Raw genomic sequence first — 17,860 nt, forward strand, 5'->3', positions numbered from 1 at the left:
GATACACACCGACATGCTACCATTTGTGTACGCTCAAATATTTTGATACTTCACACATCATAAAAACAAATGTTTAGTTTTAATTTTTTAAATTAATAACTATTAATAATTTACAATATATGTAATATAGATTTGTTTTTTAAATTATAATGTATAGGGATTTTAGCTTTAGAGGTTCACAAGAGTTGTACATATACAGTATATGCATAAGATAAATTCTTATTTTCAGAATAAAATTAATAAACAGTCTAGTTATCTTGTACACAAATTTTCCATACTTCTAGGCATATTTTAAGAAAAAGTGCAAATGGTGATAAGTGTAGGAAATAAATACAGGGTGAGTTTAACTTCTATTCCCCCATTATTTTTTTAAACGGACATTTTTGGGAAAAACCCCAAGCCAAGTTTACTTATTTTTTGTCTAGTTTCTCATGAGCCTACATTTTTTTAATCAACTTTACTAAGGATAAGAGTCAAAGTTTCTATTTTTAATCTGGAGCACCCTCGAACAAAAATTACCTTTGAAGAAGATGCCTCCTAAATTGTTTATTTATTTTTAATGGCTTTATTTTTCAATATTAGTCAAAGAGCTTTGGGGCTGAAATGACCAAGCTGTCAAAAAAATAAATAAATTAATTAAAATAATAATCCATTATATTTAGTGGTCTGATTAACCAAATAACTTCTTTCAATTAATTAATCTTCTATAGGCTAGCTGGGAAATGACTCTAACTTGGTCATTTTAACTGAGAATCCCATATTTTTATAGTACATTTCACTTCTAGAGCTTATTTTAAACCACTTTTACTGAAGGGAAAATTTTGATAGGATCGACCGATTTTTTTTATGCAAACAAAATTGTGTTCTCACATGTTTGGACCGAGTTTTGGTATTATATAAATTTTTCGACAATGTAAGCATTTCAATCACAATATATTAATGAAATTTTCAGTTATAGTCGTAGATAATCTGTTTTTAATTATTCTGCCTGTTTTCTATCGAGTAGGCTCCTGCTGATTTTCTTTTTGGCTGTACCAATACAAAATTGATGTTTTTCTTCCTAGATGGCTGTATTTATATGATCACGTTTTTTAACGGTTTCGATGAGTGAGTTTCGTTTTTAGAAAGTTGAAAGTACAAAAGTTTTTTCGAATCCAATCAATCCTTCAGATAGGCCTAAGGATATCACAAAGATTGCAGGATGTTAGCACTTGTTAATCTCAGTGGTATACACAATTTTTGGTTTTGAAGTTAATAAAACTCTTCAAAATTAACACCTAAAATGTTGTTTTGTTGAAGGTTGTCTTTAAGATACTAATGCCTTTGTCTAAAATTGGCTATTGTCCTTTCTAAAATAGATAACTGTACTTCAGAACAATGCTTTCATTAACCAAAAGGATTGATTTTGTGTAAAATTGAAATAATAGTAGCTTTAAGTTAACAAGTACTTTCCATTAGGTGGTGTTGATTTCTGTGACTATCTCTTATAAACAAATTAATTTTTAAGTCCACTGGAAGGAATTATGGCTAAATTTTAAACTGAAAAGAAATCAGTTGAATCATCAAAAAAGGTAAAATATTGCAGAATGTTTTAGGATCTTTACAATGTTATTCTGATTTTTGAACAATTTTGTCAAACTTTTGAATGTAGTTTGTTAAAAGTCTAAGAATTGTGAAAGATAATGTAATTCTGTCAATTATTGATAGAAAGATTTTTTAAAAATCAGCTTTCATAAAATGAGACAGTGGAATATGGAATACCTCAAGGAATTCAATTAGATTAGTTATCAACTTATATAGTATGGTATCAACTTATAGCCAAAGGTCTTGGGTTCGAATCCTGCTTGTGATACTTTTTCATTTCAATCAAGGCCTTACATGAAAAGATTAATTAAATGAAAGAAATAATAATAAAAATAGTACTGTATTTGTTATAATACAGAAATATAAAATAGAATAACTACATTATAAGACAATATGGCATGGAAAATTCCATCTAATTAATTAAAATTACCAGAGGTGAATGAAAATTTATAAAAAAAATGCAAATAAAAAAAAATTAAAGAACATGAAAGTAAAGAAAAAAAAAAAAAAACCGAAATCAAATTTTACCACATTTTAAACATTAAATATTTAGTTCTTTAACACAAATATAATAAGAGACTATTAGCCACTAGCCGATTGGTCAGCTTGAAAGACTCGGCTCACTGACCCCGCAGTCGTGTGTTCGATTCCCAGTTACCCTGGCTCTGTTTTTTATGCAACCCCCTCCCCCAACAAAAAGAATACTTATCATATATGAATCACATTCATCGGCTAATAAGCCATAACATAAATATACGTGTATGTATGCAATATTTTTTTACAAGTGGGGTCGAGTCAGAGTTTAACCTTGGACCTTAATATTTCTTTCGATTTAAAGAAAATGTTTCAAAAAGAAGTTCAACATTACTAAAGATTTATAGCGTTTTGGAGGAACAAAGCATGATGGTAGAATACTACAGGTTAAATCAAATTATAAAATAATTATATATTACATATTACAACAGAGGTTTGACGCAACATATTTGAATAAATGTACAATTTATGTTGGCACGTTCACACATATGTGAATTAAGCCCTTGATGAAAGTTAATAATTATATTTAAAAAAAAGTTCTAAATATTTATAATTATTGGTGTGAATCGCACTAATACAATAACAATTATGAACCAACTCCGTATGGTTATATTACACTTGTATAAAAAGAAAAAAAAAATGGAAAAACAATTATAGTGAATCTATTTATCAGCTCCTTCCACTCCTGCTTGTGTCATCAAATCGGAGATGTTCTTTTCGAGATCATCGACCCTTGTTCCCATTTCATCTAGTGTTTCTAGCTAAGGAATATTATAAAATTATACAAATTTTATCCAGTTTTTAAATGCATGCTACTCAGCAGGTAATTAGTCATAGTTTAACAATGCACGTTCATTTTTATTTAGAAATAGAAACATAGAAGACCTCAGTGACGGAATTCATTTGAGCATCCAATTTTATTAGTCGATTCTTCTACTGTAGAGATTCAAATTTAAGCTTCATTTGCCATCGTGTGTGGTAGCTTTGTGTCTGTCACCGTGCAGACCTCAAAAAGAAAATCTCAGTTGGGAAAGTATTGTAAAGTGGCCTAACACCTCATATCCATGATATTGGTTGTTGAATGAAATGACAGAAATTTTATTGTGGGGTGATGAGAACCTGCAATTTAATAATTTCCTATTATTTTGATATGCATATCTTGCTTTGTTTGTCTGCCCAATGAAGACAGACCTTCCAACCGATGATGGTGGTATAACATGTTAGACAGACTAAAGAAATGAAATAGTTACACCAGGATGATTGGAGTTGATTAACTACATCTCACAATTTGGGTAGTGTTTATTATTGTCACAAATAGAATGAAGTTGGATGGGTGTGGGGTCATCATAATATTCCATATTTGGAGCATTAGGTTGCAAATTTTCCTTTGGTATAAAAATATCATAAAGGTTTGGATTGTGTGATATTCTTGTGCTCTACCAGTCAAATACTTAAGACTGTACCTAGACAACAGACTGACATGGAATCCCACACAAGACTTAAAAGACAACAACTGAACAGAAGACTTGGACAACTACGGAGACTTCTAGGACTGAAATATGCCTTGACCGTCAACACTAAACTAACATAATGCAAAACTTTCCAACCAATATGGACATACAGAATAGACTGTGGGGCTCTACCAAGCCAGCCAACATCCAGCGCATTCAATCCTTCCAATCAAAGTCCTCAAATTGTCAATGCTCCTTACTACACCACTAACCTCACTATACACGACTTCAACATTTTTTTTAATCAATGAACTGATCGTTTTTCACACCAAACCCTTTCTACATATTCCCATAGAACCCACTACATTGCCTTATTCGACAATTGTTTCCTTGCCCCTTAATCTCTCATGCTGAGTGCCACCATTGGCTGAGTTCTCATGGCATGTGTCCTCGTTGTGTAGCACTGGCACTAGTGTTAGTACTCTGAATGTGTGCAAAAAGTATTATGATCACATTTGTAATGTGTAATAATATGTATAGGGTACAAATAAAATAATATTGAAAATTTATTTTGAAAAAGCGATTGAAAAGGGCTGTTTCAGTTGGCAGAATTTACAAGCCAATTGCTTGGCAGACTTTTTACTGAAAGATATCTTAATAATGATTATTTAGAGATCGTGAGATGCAGTCTGGTGTGATGTGGGTTTAGAAAAACATTTTCTTTATCACACCAACGTTTCGATCTACTAAGATCATCTTCAGGACTCAAAATGTGTGTTTTCTGTGTAGATGTGTCATTTTTGTGTGTCCTGTTGAGGATATCTTAGCACATATCTTAATAATGTGAGGTGTTTAGTGACCATTAGTCAATGATTATTTGGAGATTGTGAGATGCGGTTTGGAGTGACATAGGTTTTAGAAAAAACATTTTCTTTATCGTGCCAACGTTTCGATCTTTATTGAGATCATCTTCAGGGCCTGGGATTTATAAAAATTGTTTAAATTTTACAAATACATGTAGGATGTGAAAAAAAACCATGTTGGCATGATAAAGAAAATGTTTTTCTAAAACCTACATCACACCAGACTGCATCTCACAATCTCCAAATAATTATCTTAATAATGTTCATCTTCAGGTAAACAAAGCATTCGCGCAATTTATAATCGTCCTTTATATAGATAATTATCACGTGTAAAGTATTATTTTTCTAATAATTGACTATTATAAAACTAGTGGTGTTAGTTATGTCGATTTTAAACTTGTTTACAACCGCACGTTATACATTTTGAAGACTGTGAAATGGTAAGTTGTCATGTATTCAACATATTTAAGCATACAAATTGAACAAATAAGAGATAAAGTAAAAAAAAGGATATTTCTTGTAGTAATTTGATCTGACATCGTTTGGAATTTATCCTGCGTTTGTTGCAGCAGATTTTGTATCTGAAATCAAATTTTTATTTTAAATTGAAGCGTTCGGAATCGCCAATTTAATTAAAAATAAATTATATAAATTGAAAAATAAATAAATAAGTTGAAATAATAAAAATAAAAGAAGGTTACATTGCAGATAAAGAAACAAAGTTAAATAATATATGTGCTAAAACAGCTACTTACATATTGTGTCAGTTCTTGTATATTTTTAGGATCACTATGGGTACCTACTACATAATTTTGTTGTTCGTCTGGTTTAACTTCTTGTTTTAAATCTGCCATAATTTTTGTGTTTTGAACAAAAACTTTTCCCTTCCAATAATCACGATCTTCGAGCTCCTGTTTACTCTCAGCCACGTCAATCGGCCAGCGAGATTTCCCTCTCTGCCCTAGAAAGCTTTTTTGCTTCTGGAAAAAAGCAAAGAAATAATTTAAATTAAATATAAAAGATAATTGAATGAAAATTCATTTTCAACGTTTCCTAACATTGCCATTCTTTCAGTATAAAGTTGGTCATCTTTGTACACAAATTTGGCGCCATTTTTGAATTTTTTTAAAACACTCCCTTTGACCAACATTAATTGAAACTAATTAATGTAATTTTGTTGGAATTTTTCTAATATAAATTACAAAATCATGTAGAGTTTAATCTGATCAAATTAGACACGCCTTTTGTTTCTCAACAACAATAATTTATTCGAGGGTAAAGACCGACATTCCTTATGTAACAAACAAAAGAAATGAATAACTAATCAAAATAGATAAATTTACACTTTGAAATTTAGTGTTTGGTTCTCTTCATACATCATAATTTTATTACCGAATTTATTTATGACAGTGTTACTCTTTCAGTACAAAGTTTTGACTTTGACTACCATCTTTTGAAATTAATTAAGGTAATATTGTTGGAATTGATCTAAAATACACTGATGGATAAAATAAACACTTCATCCTTAAATTTTACTGTATTTAGGTTTATTCAGCTTTACACACCAAAAATAGGTTTGGTTGTAAAAATAAGACATTAAAAAAAATTAATGCTAAAAATTATTGAGTAAAAAATATACAAGCAGACAATTAAAAATATAAAAAACTTTTTTGTCCTCTTTAATACCGAGTTTTCCACCTCTGGCACGAATCACTTCAGTTAAACGCCTTTTACACTTCTGGGATTAGATTTCTGGTAATCTATCCCATTCATCAAGAAAGGCCGTTTTCAACTCTTCTAGGGTTTTGGACTTGGGTTTCACCGTCGTGCTCGTAGCTTAAGTTGGTCCCAAATGTGTTCGATCGGGTTCAAATCTGGAATTTGGGCTGGCCATACCAAGGACATAAATTCTAACATCATTCCGGTAGTCATGCATAATGGAATGGGGCCTGGGATAATCCTGCATTTGCAAGAATCTCCCACCGATATGGGGGGCAAATGGCACTACATGTTCTTCGATTATGTCTTGCGATGTTAGAGATCTTCCTCGCACAACAACCAATTCGGAGCGGGCGTCCTAGGAATGCCACCCCCGAACATCAATGACCCCACCGTGGTATACCACCTGAGGAACCGTACAGCATGGACTCGTCCGCAATATTCCAATGTCCAGTTCACTTGTACCCATGCGAATTGAAGCCTGACCATTTTCTGAGCTGTGGTAAGGAAAGGTCCACGAGCCGGGTGCCTAAGGTTATTTTCATTGAGCCTTCTTCTTACAGTTCTGGAGGAAATTGAAACATTTCGGATTTGTTATCTCATTTCCCGTAATGGTGCGGTTTCGTAGAGCCCGATGACGGTTGAACCTATCGTCTCTCTGGTCAGTAAACCTAGGATGACCCTACCCTAGCCTTCTAGTGTGAACCCCTGTTTCCCTGAAGCGCGGAAGAACTCTTCCTATGGAAAAGGTGATTCGCTCTGGCTGTATCTTTTCTCTGATAATGTTATGATCCTTGCACTGTCATACTCAAATGCCTGACTGGAGGCATTGAAAAAGGCTTAAGAATAACAGTAATATTAAACGAAATCAACGAAGGAAAAAGATTAACTGAAAGCGATCTTCAGCCGTAGCAGAATGGAAGGGCAAAATGCTACTTTTTATGCAAACGGGATTAATCAGTTCAAAAGTAAATAAGAGAAGTAAACAAAGCATTTCCTGTTTATTTTGACTACGATAATTATCTGTAACTAATGTGGAAAGATAATGGATTTAATTTTAAACTAAATAAATTCAGTGGTGCGTTAAATTTTTCCATCAGTGTATTTCCAATTTCCAGCAAAATAAAGTAGATATTAATATGATAATCATATAAGACAACCTGTTTTTTTCTCAAACATTGATTTATTCATTAAAAAGACTGACATTCCTTCAGTAAAAAATAAAATAAATGAATAAGTAATCGAAATAGACGTATTGATAAATATTAAAACATATTCATAATTGTCCGGTTCATTTTACACATTCGGATTTGATTACCTGATTTATTTATGACATTGTTATTCTTTCAGTGCAAAGTTGGTCATCTTTGTACAAAAATTTGGCGCTATTTTTAAATTTTTAATACACTTTTCCCTCGACTAACGTCTATCCAAATTACTTAATGTAATATTGTTGGAACTTCTCTAAAATATTTCCATTTTACAACAAAATCATGTAGAGTTTAATCTGATCGAATAAGACACGACATTTGTTTCTCAACAACAATAATTTATTCACGAGTAAAGACCGACATTCTTTATGTAACAAACAAAAGAAATGAATAACTAATCAAAACAGACCTATGGATAAATTTACAACTTAAAATTTAAGTGTTTGGTTCACTTCACACAGCTTAATTTTATTACAGAATGACACTATGGCATTGTTATTCTTCCAGTAAAAAGTTTATTATCTTTGTACACAAACTATTAAATTTAAAAAAAATCTTTATGATTTTCTAGTTCACTTCACACAGTTGTATTTTATTACCTTATATATTTATATGCACTTAGTGTTATATATTTAAAGATGACCATTTAGGTACTTCAACCGATCTTAAACTTTATAATCAAGCACATAAATCAATTTAAAGTCTTTTTTTCTATATACGATTATACGGGGATTAAAGTAATGTACTGTTTTTTAAGCTGTCAACTGATCGATTGCTACTGATTAAAATAAAAAAACAATACAGGGCTATAAGGATGAGACATATTAAATTCTCATAAGTAATTAATCCTAATCCTATTAGGATTAATAAATAAAGGGAAAAAATTAATTTAACGTTAAAAAAATCCTAAAAACAATGATTTTGGACGAAATGAAAATAGTTTTTGCATATGGTTCGTAATAAAACTGCGCTTTGTTTTGGTTTGTCACTTTATTCTTCGATAAATACTTAAATTTTTTATTGTCTCTAAGCTGAGTTATAGTTGATTTTGGCATAATAAAAAATAGTCTCTCATTAATGACACTCATTAAAAATTCATGTGTAGTGCCAGTATTCAATTGCAAGTTGAAAAGTCAATTGTTCTATATTTAAATACACTGACAGGCAAAAAATTCCACCCACTTGTAATATAACTTGATTTGTATATATTTTTATGTATTAATCAAAGTTTCACGTTTTTTAACGTTTAATGATTGAGTCTTTGTCTAAAAAAGTAAAAAAAAAATGTATATTGCTAAGGAAAATTAAAAAAAAGACGGACAGAAATTTTTAATTAACATTTCAATATCGCGTATTTTCTCCTCTTGCCTTAATTACATCTCGAAGACACCTCGGAACTTTCTATTTTTCTACCAAGCTGGAAGACAAGATCGTGAATTGTATGGTGGATGTGAAGTGATGGACGTGCTCTTATTCGTCTTTTGAGGTTATCCCATAAATGTTCGATGGGGTTCAAGTCTGGAGAACGGGCTGGCCAGGCTAAAACCCTGATGTTATGCTGTTGAAGGTACGTTTGTACTATGCGAGCAACATGTGGACGGGCATTATCGTGCATTAGAATAGGATTGTCGCTGATTTCATCGAGGATAGGCAACGCATGAAGTTCCAAAATTTCATCCACAAAGCGAGTGGCCGTCAAAGACCCTCCACGAACAACAACTCTGTGAGACTCTCCATCGACATTTCCACCCACACCATCACTGAAAAGGTTGGCTCCAGGAAAAATTACAGGCTTCGTATTTCATTTCTCCTTCTCCACACTCTTTCACGCCCATCTGGAGATCGTAGAGTAAATCAACGCTTATCTGTAAAAAGTACACCAGACCAATCGTCCAAAGACCAATGGCCGCGTTCTCGAGCAAATGGGAGCCGTGCAACTCTGTGTGTTCTGGTCAATTGTGGTCCTCTTACGGAGCGAAAAGCCATCAGTCCATACTGATTTAATCTTGTTCGAACAGTGCGTTCAGAAATTTGGACACCTCGACTTCCTGGAGCTGATGAATTCCTTGAACAACAGTAAGGTGCCAGTTTCGCAAAATTCTCAGTCAAAAAACGTCAAAATTTTATGGTTCGACCCTAGTACGTCCAAACCGGGCCTTCTATGGTAGGACTCAGTTTCTCGAAAACGGTATTTCTTAGGGAACTCCGATGGCAACTGCCGCATACCTGATGGAACGTCCATCATCAATAAGTGCCACACCACGCGCAACATCCTCAGCACTAATTGGCATTTTTAAGTTTAAAAATTGAATTAAAAAAAACAAAGATGAAAACTAAATGATTGCTTCAGAAATCAAATGAGATTGAATAAACATTTTAAATTACGTAAAAAGCAAACATTGAAAAATCTTTTATTCTTGTTTTGGATTAAGGGTTAAGAATATTTACCTCTAATTGATATTCCCAATTTAAAACTTAGCATAAATATTTATTGGAAAAACAATGAGACAAATTAAAGTTTTTTTAAAAGAGAGTAACACTAACGTTCTGTGAAAATATAGCAGGATTTTCTTTTTAAGAAAAATTTGTAATCAGTAACCTTTTTATATTCAGCATGAAGTTACGGTATTGTTTATTGAAAAATACTCCTTTCTTTTTCAAGAATTCTTCCATCAGTTTTTTTTTTAATCTTTCGGGACAACAAATCCCTGTTCAATCTTTTGTCCTGTTTGTCCTTTCTCCCAAGATCTGCCACGAAGAACAAAAGAAAAAATGGTGGAAGAATTCGAGAAAAAGAAAGTACTAATAAATTTTTATTTAGATAATTACGTTTTGCTAATTCCATTGAATAATTTTATTTTAGAAAACAATTTTATTACAATTTGGCCCCACATAATTGTTAACGAGTAAGTAAATTTTTATTTTTGAGAAAAAGAAGACTGCCAAGCAAGACATGGTTACAGGTATCATTTATTTAGGCTTTGATTTGCCAGATTTGCAGGAGAAAAATTGATCTATTAAGAAAGCACATTACCAACTACTGGGCATTGATTTAAGATGGTATGCTGTTCTAACTACAGCTGAAAAACCTGCTGCCGGTATTACCACTCACAAAAGCACAAATAAGATGATATTTTAGTGCAATCAGAAGTGGTGGGATTTAGAAGCTATTAGTTTGGACATGAAAAAAAATAGCATTCATATCAAAATATTAAGGACTGTTAAGGCATAAGTAGAAAGCTACGAGCAACTAGAAGAATGGCAAAGTCTGTGGGGTTAAGAGTAAATTATAAGGCACCTAAGTATACGCTAGTTTCAACGTTTAATAACAGAATATGTCAGTCAAATACTGTTGAAATAAATGGGAAAAAGATTGAAAATGTAAACACATTTGGGTGCCATATACCCAAAGCAGCGAGAGGTACAAAATTTAGAAAAAGAAGGATTAGCTGCAGATAGCGGATGCTTGTTGAATCGGTTTATGAAGTCCAATTCCATTTCACGCAATCATAAATTCTGAATTTATAAAACCATATATCCGTCCAGTACGCGACCGAAACATAGATACTTAGAGCTACTGCGACACAATTAGAATTTGGAATAGAAAAATACTGAGAAGAATATTTGGCCCTAAATTGGAAAAAGTAGCTTGGAAAATAAAAGCAAACAGAGAGCCTAGTGAGGTATACTCATAGCCAGACTAAGTGGCGGAAATTAATGGGAAAAGGCTAGATTGGTTGGGCATTGAAAGAATGGATATGAGAATTTGACCGAGAACAAATTGTATAGAATTAGACCAGAAGGAAGGAGGAAAGTACGTAGACCGAAGAGAAAAAGGTTAAAGGAGGTGGAAGAGGATTGGAGGAAGGTAGTGAAAGAAGCTGGAGAATGAAAGCACACGAAAACGATGAATGGAGGAAAATTACTCAGCAAGCCAATGTCCTTCAAGGACTGTAGCGAGAAAAAATGGCAAAAAAGGCGCTTGTAGACGTCGAATTAACGGCATAACTACTAAACTTAGGAGATGTAAGGCTTGAACGATAGTACGACTTCTGATTACAAACTCCGGAGCCGTATGTATAAACGTGGAGCAGCAGAAACAACCCTATGAAGAACTTTTGAAATTGCCAGGAAGAAGAAGAAACAGCAGAACATGTCTTATGTTGGTGTGAAGGCCTCGGAAGGCTGAGATTCTTACTCCTGGGAGAGGAAATACCAAGACCTGAAAGATCATGATAGAACATTGGGTTCTATTAAAAAGCAGAACGAATAGCTCTAGATAATGATGAAGATGGACAATAGACCAATATTGATCGGGATGCGTAAGGTCATTATCATTCCTAATAATGTATACATATTATAAATTAATGGTGAGAGATGGCAAATTAGTTCTGTTTACAACTATACAAAAGAAAAAAAATGATAGAATCAATCAAATGAAAAAAATCTCTTCCCGAATTCTTATCCAAATTATATTACAATTTTTTTTTACAAAAACAACAGAACCCAGAGGTTTGATATGACCTCTGCTGTGCAAACCCCCGAAACTGTACCGTGGTATATACTACACACAACATGTAGAAAATGCAACTTTTAAGGAGATAATTTTAATGTGTTCAGGAACAGAAGATCATGCTTTTCCCGATTAATTGCATAAACGGAACCATTTATTTCTCACAACAACATACCTCATAACAAATTTCTCTCTAGCCTTCTTGAAATGCTGAAGAGCCAACCAATCCTCGCCGTGAAAAATTGGACAAAACCTTGGATGAAATCTCGTTGGTCCCTGATTATCCGTGCCAGACGGACATTTCACAATCAACAATGGTTGCTGTGATTACCGTGTTGCTTTTGCCAATTTTATAAGCAAGCTCTCGTTCCAGATTGGGTCTTCTAACGGATTTCGTAAAAGAGCGAGAACAGGCGGACCGGATGACCACACGCCTTTTGAAGAAGTAAAGAAAGCATAGAACGGAATGAAATCCCACAAAATATTATTTATTCGAATACACAGATAAAATATCATTTTTTTCATTATGTTCTCCCAGTAAGGAGTCCGAACAATTGTTGCTGGGATTACCGCAAATTCGGATTACAGAGAGTGTTAAAAAAAATACATACATATGCACAAAAAAACCATTTTAATATAACACTATACTCACTATTACTCTATACTCAAAACCTATTAGGGTACATATATATGATCAATTTTTCTTTAAAAAATAATTTTAAAAATCTATCTCACACATACTCACCTTCTCTCTGTGTCACACTCACTTATTCTCTTAATCTCTCTCTCTCTATCTATCTACATTAAAAATATTCCTCTCGACAGAATTCTGCCTTCCGTCAATAATTATCTTTATCTTCCTGTTTAATTATTCTCTCTCTCTCTCTCTCTCTCTCTCTCTCTCTCACTCTCTCACTACTCATTTACGTAGTCTCTCTCATTCGCTTAATACTCTCTCTCTCTCATCATTTTACAAGTTCGCAAACAAGTTGCATGTGGAGAAAGAGAGAGTGAGTGAGTGAGTGAGTGAGTGAGTGAGTGAGTGAGTGAGTGAGTGAGTGAGTGAGTGAGTGAGTGAGTGAGTGAGTGAGGGAGTGAGTGAGTGAGGGAGTGAGTGAGTGAGTGAGTGAGTGAGTGAGTGAGTGAGTGAGTGAGTGAGTGAGTGAGTGAGTGAGTGAGTGAGTGAGTGAGTGAGTGAGTGAGTGNAGAGAGAGAGAGAGAGAGAGAGAGAGAGAGAGAGAGAGAGAGAGAGAGAGAGAGAGAGAGAGAGAGAGAGAGAGATTAGGAACAATTATTGACGGAAGGCAGAATTCTGGTCAATCAACTGGGTTCAGAAATGTTGATTCGGCTAGGTAACAGTTAATTATAGTAATTAATTATTTTGTAAAGAATAATAAATTAGTATGTCACAAAGTTCTAGCTAAAAATACAAATTGTATTGTTGACTACATTCTACAAATAAGATACTGTTTAATAAAATCGCTGTAACAAAAATCATCACGTCAATATTTTATTACGATTGCACTGCAATTAGACACTATGCCTATATATTTAATTTCAACTTATCTCTTTTTCCTATCTGTGCTTAGTCATTGAAGCAAAATTCATGTTAAGAAGATAAACTGGAATAGAAAATATTGAAAGTATCGGACAAGGCGAAAAATAAAAGTTGTTTTTTTATCTACCCTTGATAGTCGTTATACATTGTTTTTTTGTATAAGGGAAGTATTTTTATGGAAAGATTATCAACAATGACCTCATGATGTTGTATTATATCAGTGTTTTTATGAGTTCATACACTTCCACACCATCTAAAAATTTAACTACATCGTTTCGACGATGCCTTGGTCAGGCATTCTGGTTCATCTCACTATTCAAATTTTCAAAAGAAAGTTTTTATTGAATTTAATAGTGGGTTAGTTATGAATTATAAAATACGTTAAAAATTTGTTATTTGCATTGATTTGATCTGTGTCAAGTTCTCATGGGTTGTAAAGCCAATTTACAGACATCAATAAAACACCTCCCACCAAGCTGCAATTGAGGTCATTTTTATCCATTTACGTCCTCCCAGTCGGTTCTGAACAGCAAAACATTTAAATGACCGTACTTGCCTCACATCGAAAATTGGTACTCGGCAGAAGGCTTAATGTCTTAATTATTATTTAAGGAAAAGATGGACATGGATTATCCGTATTTGAAATGTCATCGTGTATACTCGAGATAAAACAATTGCTAAACGACTAAATCAGTTTTTTTATCTCTCGATAAGAATAAAAGGAGTAGAAGAGGATAGTAAGATAAGAGTTGTATTTAGTTGGTCGTTCGGTTCCGAGGCGGCAAGACATAAACAACCGGCCAGGCGTGTACTAAAGGCGAAAGGATACCATGAGACACATCGCATTTATCCTTCTGCCCGTTTTAACGATTCTTTCCCTCTGGCAGACGTCGAACGGTTCGAAGAACGTACCACCAATCATTTTCGGTAAGGCTCAAACTCAAAATTTAACCAAATTGCGCCGTTTTGTCGGGGGAGGAATTAAAATAGTGCACTGTTATGGGGGGTAGTTCCAGGAGACGGAGGCAGCCAGCTAGAAGCCAAGCTGAATAAGACAAGCACTGTGCATTACATATGTCAAAAAACGACGCCAGATTATTTTAGCTTGTGGCTCAACATCGAACTTCTTGTTCCTGTCGTGATCGACTGTTTCGTAAGTAAATAAATTGCAATAAAATTTCTCTGTCACCCTCTCTCACATTAAAATTAAGAAGCACATATAAACTAATTAATTTTTACTTTAAAGACACATCACCTATTGCTTGGTTTAGTACGAGCCAAATATAGTATTCTGTGGAAATTGGTGTTACTTAATTAAATAACACCAGTATTTTTTCTCTTAAATAAAATGAATGCATTTCAGTGTAATTGCAACCCCTATTCTTCTGATGATGTTTTTGGCTTACACTCCTTTTAATAAAGAGAAAAAAATGCTGTACTTCTTAAATAAAGAAACACTAACGTCCACGGATGAATAGAAACCAGTTAAAAAAGAAATCTAGTTTTCTAGTTCTAAAAAAAGAAAAAAAATTAAGGAATTGACGCAGGCTTACATGTTTATATTACAAAACGGGCCATAAAAGGCAAGAAACACGCGTCCTAAGAAAACAAGATATAGATTAAAAGTCAAAATAAAACAATAGTTAGTTACGTAGAAAGGCAAATAAACAAATATCATTTATATCGATTATTTTACAGATTGATATTGCTTTTGATACAATAATTTATGGGCTGAATTGAGAACACGCCATGAGTTTTTGTCCCCACTAATTTTTACTGTTGCCGAAAATTTTTCTTATTTTCAACTCGAATCTCTAAAGAAATTAGAGACGGAAAAATATTTCAAAGCTTTTTACGATTTTGTCCAAAAATTTATATGAAAAACATATTTTTTATGTAACAAATTATAAAAATGATTTAGACTTCAAAAGAAAAAAAAAAAAAAAAAACCCTATCTTTTCATTATTCGGTTTACTTAATAGCAAAAAAGGGATAATCCAGAGGTCATGGATAAGATAATTTATAAATGGAGTTTCATACTGAATGTAACTTTCTCTAGTTATTTATTGGATAAACAATATTATTTTAGAGTGGGATAAAACTATTAAAAATATTTAAAAAATCAAAGCATTTATATTTTGTTTAAATTTATTTTTATTACAATGAAAACTATTAATTACTGTCATTTTTAGATTGATAATATTAAACTAGTGTACAACAATGAAACAAGAAAAACGACAAACCAACCTGGAGTCGATATAAGAGTGCCTAATTTTGGAGATCCTTTCTCGGTAGAATGGCTGGACCCGACTAAGCTCTCGCCTGGTGCTTACTTCAAAGATATCGGAAACGCTCTTGTCGAGATGGGCTATGAGAGAAATGTCAGTATTAAAGGAGCGCCTTTTGACTTCAGGAAAGGACCGAGTGAGTCTTATTCGAATGAGTCGGTCGTGGAGCAATATATAAAAAGCCTCTGATCAATAAACAGCGTTTCTATAGCAGAATCTAAACAGCTCTAGTAGATCAATTAACAATTTTTTTTAGAAGTGCTTTATTTTATATTATTTAAATTATTATATATGAAATTTTAAATTTCATTAAAATAAAAAACAAAATATTTATGAATAATTTATCATAATACTTAATATTCAAACTTTTATACAAAATTGGCAATAGAAAAATTAATGTTTGTAATTTTATAGGTGAGAGCTTGGAATATTTTGCCAATCTAAAAAAACTTGTAGAAGAGACTTATGACCAAAATAACAATACAAAGGTCATTCTGTTAGTGCACAGCATGGGAGGGCCGATGAGTGTTCTGTTTTGTCAGATGCAAACACAAGCTTGGAAAGACAAGTATATACGTGCCATTGTTTCACTTTCAGGAGCTTTTGCTGGTGCTGTTAAAGCTTTAAAAGTTTTTGTTATGGGTATATAACACATATAACTACTTAATAGTTGAGAAAAGCATAAGTTTTGTTGTATTACAGGTGATGATTTAGGAGTGTTTGTTTTAAACCAAAGTGTATTGAAAGAGATGCAGATAACCCTGCCCAGCCTTGCCTGGCTCATGCCAAATCCTCTTTTCTGGAAACCAGATGAAATATTAGTACACACGGCATCTAAGAACTATTCACTTTCTAACATACGGGAGTTTTTTGAGTAATGTTTGTTTTTTTATTAAACAAAAGTAACTTGAAAACTGATAACATTAATTTACATGTAGAGATATAGATTATATGACAGCTTGGGAAATGAGACAGGATCAAGCTCCATACATAAAGTTTGACGCTCCTGGAGTAGAGATTCATTGCCTCCACGGATATGGTGTTCACACCCTTGAAAAGTACTAATGCCATTTGCTTTTCATACCATTACAAAAGTAATTTTGTCATTATTATAATTTTAGGCTAATGTACAAAGAGGGCAAGTTTCCTGAAAGTCCCTCTTTTAAATATGGAGACGGAGATGGCACAGTGAACAAGAGAAGCCTTGAGTCGTGTACATACTGGGCTGGCAGACAGAAACAGAAAGTTTTTCATCGTAAATTCTTGAGTGTTGACCATATGCAAATACTGAGAGAAGGGCAAGTCCTCGAATATATCTTAGGCCTTGTGAAAAAGATACAAAGTGAGAGTTAATATTTTGTAAATGAAAATATAAAAAATTGTCAAATTATATTCAATGAACATTAATGAATTGTGGATTTTTTAATTAATTAGAAAAAATCAAAATAAACTCCTAAAAGCTCTCTCCTCTTATTACCTGTAAAAATCAGTATGGTATGCAGTTGGGTGATTCTTACTAATTTAAATATATTTGGTGTACCCTAAGCATGCATCATTTATGGTTAAATTGTGCAAGTTTACTTATACCAATTTCATTAGATTTTGTAATTTTGTACATAACAGTGTAAAAAGAAAATGTGTACATAAGAGTTTTTTTAACTTATGAGATTTAATTTGTGATACATTTTTAGTAAAATAACAAAACATAAAGTACTTTGTATATATTTCTTTAAAAATAGAAGTAATTTAATTTATTATTCTTATTGATCGTTATAAACCATTAAATATGTTCGTATATCATTTATAAAACATTATTTTTAGTGGGTTTTTGTAATTGTTGTAATAAATTGATTTGTTCTATTGATAGGCTAGTAGTATAAAATTGAGTTGGTTTTATATGTTTTATATGTTTATTACCATATATATATATATATATATTTTAAAACATTTTGTTTAAACTTTTGTTTAATTTTGTATCATTTTAACAAAGTAAATAAAAACTACAATTTTAAAAATAGTAAATAAATATATGTACAATTGAAATGACTTGAATTGGATAATAATGATTGCTAATTATTATTAATATATAATTTAACAGTAAAAACTGTATTTTCATGGATATAGAATAAAATATTTTTA

The 17,860-nt window shown here is 32.6% G+C and overlaps 2 protein-coding genes across 3 annotated transcripts; one reads left to right on the forward strand and one right to left on the reverse strand.

The window, feature by feature from the left end:
• Window positions 1–2,510: 2,510 nt before the first annotated feature.
• On the reverse strand, window positions 2,511–15,767 carry LOC106672573 (heat shock factor-binding protein 1). 2 transcript variants are annotated; one of them, XM_024228536.1, is made up of 4 exons: window positions 15,681–15,767; window positions 5,236–5,412; window positions 4,947–5,013; window positions 2,511–2,869 (listed from the first exon to the last, which is right to left on the reverse strand). In XM_024228536.1, the coding sequence occupies exons 2-4, from the start codon at window positions 5,284–5,286 to the stop codon at window positions 2,781–2,783; spliced, it is 207 nt and encodes a 68-aa protein (XP_024084304.1). In that variant the 5' UTR covers window positions 5,287–5,412; window positions 15,681–15,767; the 3' UTR covers window positions 2,511–2,780. The 2 variants fall into 2 exon arrangements, with proteins under 2 accessions (XP_024084304.1, XP_014259589.1); XM_014404103.2 differs by having other exon boundaries at window positions 5,188–5,412.
• On the forward strand, window positions 14,173–17,132 carry LOC106672571 (group XV phospholipase A2). The gene is made up of 7 exons (XM_014404101.2): window positions 14,173–14,360; window positions 14,444–14,586; window positions 15,626–15,857; window positions 16,136–16,363; window positions 16,424–16,595; window positions 16,660–16,779; window positions 16,843–17,132. Exons 1-7 carry the CDS (start codon window positions 14,264–14,266, stop codon window positions 17,072–17,074), a joined length of 1,224 nt encoding a protein of 407 aa, XP_014259587.1. The 5' UTR covers window positions 14,173–14,263; the 3' UTR covers window positions 17,075–17,132.
• The last annotated feature ends 728 nt before the right edge of the window (window positions 17,133–17,860 follow it).

Source organism: Cimex lectularius, unplaced genomic scaffold (genome assembly GCF_000648675.2).
Source record: "Cimex lectularius strain Harlan isolate CLEC.00 unplaced genomic scaffold, Clec_2.1 scaffold139, whole genome shotgun sequence".
NCBI classification, from domain to species: Eukaryota; Metazoa; Arthropoda; class Insecta; order Hemiptera; family Cimicidae; genus Cimex; species Cimex lectularius.

What these genes read in the sequence shown, in the direction of transcription:
- LOC106672573 (XM_014404103.2), bottom strand. Translation starts at nt 5,286, where the DNA reads ATGGCAGATTTAAAACAAGAAGTTAAACCAGACGAACAACAAAATTAT. An exon ending in TACAAGAACTGACACAATAT is followed by an intron (nt 5,014 to 5,187) that starts GTAAGTAGCTGT and finishes ATTTGATTTCAG; the next exon opens with ATACAAAATCTGCTGCAACA. An exon ending in AGATCAAATTACTACAAGAA is followed by an intron (nt 2,870 to 4,946) that starts ATATCCTTTTTT and finishes AGCTAGAAACAC; the next exon opens with TAGATGAAATGGGAACAAGG.
- LOC106672571 (XM_014404101.2), top strand. Translation starts at nt 14,264, where the DNA reads ATGAGACACATCGCATTTATCCTTCTGCCCGTTTTAACGATTCTTTCC. An exon ending in CTGTCGTGATCGACTGTTTC is followed by an intron (nt 14,587 to 15,625) that starts GTAAGTAAATAA and finishes TGTCATTTTTAG; the next exon opens with ATTGATAATATTAAACTAGT. An exon ending in GGTGTTCACACCCTTGAAAA is followed by an intron (nt 16,780 to 16,842) that starts GTACTAATGCCA and finishes TTATAATTTTAG; the next exon opens with GCTAATGTACAAAGAGGGCA.